General features: G+C 40.5%; 1 gene segment (V, D, J or C); it reads right to left on the reverse strand.

The window, feature by feature from the left end:
- Positions 1 to 5,152: 5,152 nt before the first annotated feature.
- LOC111819093 (T-cell receptor beta chain V region LB2-like) lies at positions 5,153 to 5,795 on the reverse strand. The segment is given in 2 exon segments: positions 5,153 to 5,511; positions 5,692 to 5,795. Coding segments are annotated over 2 exon segments (396 nt in total).
- Between the last annotated feature and the right edge of the window lie 1,067 nt (positions 5,796 to 6,862).

A 6,862-nucleotide genomic window follows, 5' to 3' on the forward strand; every position in this document is an offset into this window, starting at 1 on the left:
TAACACTTGCCTGAGCATGTCAGAGGCCAAGGACCACAGAGAGGTGTGTCTGTGAGCACAGCTGAAAAGAGGCTGTCCTGAAGGAAGAACTGTATCCTAAGCATTACTAAAACTAAATTGTAACCTGTTACTTCCTAATAAACCCCATTATTGTGAGTATTGTCTGTGAGTTCTGTTTAGCCATTGCAATGATTATCTACCCCAGCAGAGAAGTAGAGAGTGCCATGGGAGGGATGGTTGGTATCAGAATTGGTAACGATGACGGAGAGAAGAGGCAAGTCTGTTCTCATGGGAATCAGCCTTGGGCTGCTGATCTTGATTCTCCTTCCCTCTTGTGAAGTTATAGGAGGTCAGATGCTGTCCCCACACCATTTTTACAGCATCTGAGTAAGTTTTTTTTTTTTTTAATTCTAACTCAAAATATAATACAGTTAAAAATAACAAGACTTCTGTACAAGACATGTTCATAGCAGCATTATTCATAATATCAAAAAGTGGAAACAACTCAAATGTCCATAACTGATAAATGAATAAAAATGTGAAATATCTATATAATGGAATATTATTCAGTCTAAGAAGGAAAGGAGTTCTAATACATCTGCTACATCAATAAACCTTGAAAACATTATGCTAAGTTAAAGAAGCCAGGCACAAAAGGTCACATAGGGTATGATTCCATTTATATGAAAAGTGCAGAATAGGCATAGACACAGAAAGTAGATTAGTGGTTGCCAGGGACTAGAGGGAGTGAGGAATGGGGAGTGACTGCTCATAGGTACAGGGTTTCTTTTGGGGGTGATGATAAAAATGTCTTTGAATTAGGTAATGGTGATTGTTGCACAACTCTATGAATATATTAAAAACCACTGGATTGTACAATTTAAAAGGGTCAATTTTATAGTACGTGAATTATATCTCAATAAGGTTGTTATTAAAAAACAATGGAGTTTGAAATACTCAGATTAATCCAGATACTCAGTGACTCAAGTCCTGTGGTGGAAAGGGGATCTGGGGGCGAGAGAACCTGCCAATACCTAGACAACTATAACTATTGTAATACTTCCATCTCAAAGATGAAGATGAGGAAGATACCCTATGGGATCCCAGAGACAGATTTACCAAGAAGCAAGTCGGGCTTATATTTTAGGATCTGTATTAGCCCAGCCCAGTGGGGCAGTTTTACTCCATCCTATAGGGTCACTATTGAGGCAGGCAGCCTCAGAGACCAACCATTCTAACAGACACCTGCTCTGGCTTATCCTCCTACACTGAGCAGAATAAGCTGCACTTTCTTCTGAAAATGTCCTTGACAAGATAACCACAGAACAGGCCATAGATGGCCTCACCCCACTCTAGGTGGAGACTTAACATCCACATGAAAGACAATCAACCTCTTCCTCCATCCTGGAGAATCAAACCCTTGTCTAAAGAAAATGCTTAGTCATCCCCAACCCCTGAGTGCCTGTGTGGAGGTCAATTCTGAATATTCATGATGAATTTGCACTTGCGTGTCTGCTCTCTGTAAAACCCCACCTCCTCAAGCTGCCTGGGAGCAGTCTTGGAGGCAGCAGCCCCAATTGCTCCTTTCCTTATACAATGAAATAAGGTGTCTTTCTTATCTCCCACCTCGGCACCTTGTTTATTGGTTGTAACAAGCCATCCTGAGCAATACCTAGGGTTTCCACCTAGCAACACTATAAGTCAGAATTGACTAGAGGGCAACAGGTTTGGGCTTATTAGCACAGAGTGGGAGAAAGTTGTGACTGGCTGCTCCCATAAAGATTACAGCCTTGGAAATCCTATGGTGCAGTTCTACTCTGTCCTGTAGGGTTGCTATGGGTCGGAATTGACTTGACGGCAACAGGTTTGGTTTTGTTTTTTTTAAAAATTACCTCATTGGAGCCCCAGTGGTGCAGTGGTTAAGCACTGGGCTGCTAACCTAAAGGTTGGCAGTTCGAAAGCCCTGGCAGTCTGCTTCCATAAAGATTAAAAAAAAAAAAAAAATCTATTACCATTGAGTTGATTCTGACTCATAGCGACCCTATAGAACAGAGTAGAACTGCCCCATAGGGTTTCCAAGGAGCAGCTGCTAGATTCCAACTGCTGACTTTTGGTTAGCAGCCATAGCTCTTAACCACTGTACCACCAGGACTCCATTTTACAGCCTTGGAAACCCTGTGGGGCAGTTCTACTCTGTCCTATGGGGCTGCTATGTGTTGGAATTGGCTCGATGGCAATGGGAAGAATTAACCTGGGCCTTTTCGAAAGAAGGCTCTGGTAGGAATTCAGAAATTTGTATTTGTCATTTCATTTTCTGAAAGGGGGGGCCCCTGATGGTGTAGTGGTTAAGAGCTTAGCTGCTAATCAAAGGGTCAGCCTTTCAAATCCACCAGCCACTCCTTGGAAACCCTATGGGGAAGTTCTACTCTGCCTTATAGGGTCGCTATGAGTCAGAACCTACTAGAAGAGAGCTAAGAACAATGACAACAAAATCATAAAAGTTTCAGGCTCTACAAAACCTGCATCTGTATCTACCATGCTTACAAAATAATGTGAGGTGGATAAAGAACAAACAAAGCTCACAGGATTCCAGAATATTACCAAATTTTCTCTTGGTGGGCTACATCCCCTGAGTATCACAGTGAGGGGCCACATTACTCTGCTCTGTTTCCCTTTGGTGGTGAGAAGGATCAGATTATTTTATCCTTTTAGGGGTCCCAGCAAACAAGAGTCCATGTGCACCCTCTTTTTCTTACAAACAAACACCTGAGTCTTTTGGCTGATGAATTTGACACACTTCAGAAGGATCACAGCCGTAAAGGCAACGATAAAAATAATAGGTTGCATTATTGTTGTTAGTTGCCAATGAGTCATCTCTGACTTGTGGTGATCCCCAAGTACAACATAATGAAATATTGCCTAGTCCTGTGCCATCTTCACAATCGTTGGCATGTTTGAGTTCACTGTTGTAGTCATTGTGTAGTGTCTTCCAACCAAGGGGGCTCATGTTCCATCACTCTGTCAGACAATATTCTGTTGTGATCTATTTTATTTGGATCAACAATCAATGCCCATGGAAGAAGCAGTCAAGAAATCAAGAAGATTTGATGCCGTTGAATTATGGTGTTGGCGAAGAATATTGAATATACCATGAACTGTCAGAAGAACGAACAAATCTTGAAAGAAGTACAGCCAGAATACTCCTTAGAAGCGAGGATGGTGAGACTTTGTCTCATATAATTTGGACATATTTTCAGGAGGGCTAGTCTCTGGAGAAGGACATCATGCTTGGTAAAGGAGAGGGTCAGAGAAAAAGAGGAAGACCATCAACAAGATGGATTAACACAGTGGCTGCAACAATGGGCTCAAACATAGCAACTATTATGAGGATGGTGCAGGCCTGGGCTGTGTTTCGTTCTGTTGTAAATAGGGTGGCTATAAGTTAGAATCAAGTCAGTGGCACCTAACAACAACAATGACTAAGATACTTTGGTGTTGAGGATTCAGGGTGAGAAACACAGATATTATTGCTTTCATTAAGGAGCACACACAGTAGTAGTGAACATAGCTCTCAATCAAAGAAATAAATTAAAAGTTTCAAGTTTGAAAGGGCAATAGTCCATGATTGAGCTTCCTTCAGTTTTTGACTCTTGAACAGATGTACAGTAATGAGTATGCATTTACTAGTTTCTACTCTTTTTAATGGAGGAAAACAATTCTAGGGAAAATAAAATGTAAATAAATAAAATATAAATTAAAGTTGTTAAGTAAAGCTTCTTAAAATGATTGGCTCAGCGAGAATATACTCACTTGCCTTTCGACTTTCTCCTTCTTTCTGTTCTGAAGGTGTATAAATTAAATGGCTCTCTAGTAGTTTTCTGAAAGTACAAAAACAATATTGACATGTTAAAGATGAGAAACTATAAGCCAGAAAGACCCTGGATCTCTGATAACATGTTGAAATATCCATACCAGCGGCAACTGTGTAGTGCAGAGCTACTTTATGTGAGAGAAAAATAAACTCCATCTTGTTAAAGACATTATTATTTGAGTTTTCTGTAACATGAAGCTAAACCATTCTTTAACAGATACAGCAGATGCAGACAACGTTCACTAAAAATACAAATTCCTGGGACACTTCATTAGAAGTTATTGAGTAAATTGGGATAGAGTCTAATAATCCAGATCTTCAGGTGTTCCAGATGATGCTGAGATGATTCTGATACAGGTGATGTTGATGATTCAAGGTCTGGTGTTTGAGAACCATAGCCTTTACACGGTCTTTCTCCTGCCCTCCCCCACCTTTTCACAAGCATGCACATAAATATAAATGCCCTATTTTTCTCCACAAAAACATTTTCAGTAGTATCAAAACTGTGTCAAGAAAACTACATTCAGCATTTATTTATCTAACTAGAAGCAAGAATAAATGAATGGAAAACTGCTATATATTTGGTAATAGAATTACCCACATTCAAAAAAATATTTCAGATTCTGGTAATAGAGAAAATACGTCTCTCACTTGGATGGGGGAACATTATGACTTTCTTGTAAGTTCCCGTTTTACTAATGGAGAAACTGAGGTTTGGAAGTCATACAATTAATAAGTGGCATAATCAGATTCAGATCTTTGTCTCTATTGCTCCAGACTTCAGGTTCTTTCCACAACACAACATTTCCACTTTCAGCTGTAAAATGAAAGGTTTCATTGAAAGAGTCCTAAGATCCCTTCTAATTCCAATGCTGTACGAATTCTAATACTATTTCCTATAGAGGAATGTGAGAATCATATTATGCATCTCAAAGAACCATCTAGGACTTGAGGTGCTGCATATAAAATATTGATTAGTCCCTCTTCATCCTCAGCAAGTCTCCAGCGCTTACTTTTTTTGCTGAGAAAATTAGAATTTGAAGGATCTTTTGGGCTCATCAATCCAAATACTTCACTTCTGGTTATGATGTGTCTATGGTTGTATGTTCAGCATTGGCAGAACTGAACCTAGCATTTTAGCTTTTCACCCCAAATCTAGTGCTCTTTGCCATAGCCCAAGGTGCTTCCAAAAAAAATCACAGATTTGAGTGGGCATCCCTTTTCATGTTGCCAGTTGTTGGTAGACTCTCCTTTGGGTGAAGATGTAACCACCAACTCTACCCACTGTTAGGGCATCTAAGTAAGTGGCAGCTCTGGCAGGTTTGTGTAAGAGCTGCAGGTGCCTGGTAAACACTGTGTATCTATCGCGCAGAAGTAAGCAGCAGTGTCTGCAGCTTGGGAAGTGGTGATGAACAGGAAACTCCTTTTGCTGTTGATATCTAGTGTGGCTCTTAGTCTTCCAGCAGATGTCTCCTTCTCATTTGAACGTATTAAAATTAGTAGGACAAAGCCTCTACCTGAATCTTGTCTATACCACTGTAAGCTGTCTATACTAGTTTTATAACTGCAGCTCTTGGTGGCATTTTCACCTTCCTGGATAGGCAGAGTCTCAGGATTCTGTTCTACTTGGCTGTTCACCCCTAGGCAGAAACACAAGGCAGAGACCAGAAGTTAGTCTTTGCATTTTCACTCTCTAGTGTTTACATTTCCTTCCCTAATGTTCAAGTACATTTCCAAATTAATAGGAAGACTTTATCCTTCATCTTATGGACTCTGAACTTTGGTCTCCTTGTTCCCATCACCAAGAGACCCCAACTCACTGGCCAGTTGAAGCCATAGAATCACCAAAGACACTCCCAGGAGTTTCTCCATTCTTCCTCCTTATAGGGCTCACAAAAGACACAGCTCTGGGGTCTGAAATGGAGCCAAGAGTCTCAGTCAAAAGAGCCTCTTTCTAGTCCTTCTGCCCTCCCAGAGGGAGCCTCAGGTTTCTTACCCAGCCAATCAGAGACAAGCTCCATCTTTCCTTTGAATGCAAACACAGGCTGATTTCAAACCAAGGTGAGTCTTAGGAGAGAGAGGCACTGCCATCTTGTGGTGGCAACATCACTGGGTTAATTGCACATGTTCTGGAATGGTGAGACTTTGGAAATGATTCAGAAGAAATTATGAAGTTATATTTTCTGCCTTTAATGAACTCTTCTGTTGCTCCCTATCACGTGCTGGGAAAGACTCCAAGAGTTCCAGGTAATGCAAAGCCCCAGGATAAGAATGTTATCTGCTAATATTTATTTAATCCTTAACATATACCAAGCACTTTTCCAGGAATTTTTCTTTTCTTTTTTTCAAGTCGATTCCAACTCATGACAACGCATGTGTGTCAGAGAAGAACTGTGTTCCATAGGGTTTTCAATGGCTGATTTTTTGGAAGTAGATTGTCAGGTCTGTCTTCCAAGGCACTTCTAGGTGGACTTGAACCTAGAACATTTCAGTTTTCAGCAAGAGCATTAACCGTTTGCACCACCCAGCGACTTTACATGCATCATTTTATTTAACCAATCACAAAAATCAGAACCAATGAGATGCATGTATATATATAGAAAGAGCTTGACTTCAAGGGATTGGCTCCCATGTATGTAAGGGAGGGAGGAGGGCAGCTGACAAGTTCAAATTCCATAGGTCAGGTGGCACACTGGAGACTTCTGCAGGCATGACAAGAAGAGCGCAAAGTGGAGAGAGAGAATGAATTCTGCCAAAATATCTATTCATAGTCTGGAGGCAGACCACACCCTAAGGAACTCTCCTTTCAACTGATTGATTACATTACATTAGTTTACTTGATGGAAGGTAAATACATTACATTGAATTAGATTACATTATGGCATAGCAACTAGTCTTACTATTAGGCCATACCACTGGGAACAGGAGCCTAGCCAAGCTGACAACTAAAATTAACCATTACAAGATCTTTTAATATTCTGTGTGATTAAA

The sequence above is a fragment of the Trichechus manatus genome, unplaced genomic scaffold (genome assembly GCF_000243295.1).
Source record: "Trichechus manatus latirostris isolate Lorelei unplaced genomic scaffold, TriManLat1.0 scaffold00268, whole genome shotgun sequence".
NCBI classification, from domain to species: Eukaryota; Metazoa; Chordata; class Mammalia; order Sirenia; family Trichechidae; genus Trichechus; species Trichechus manatus.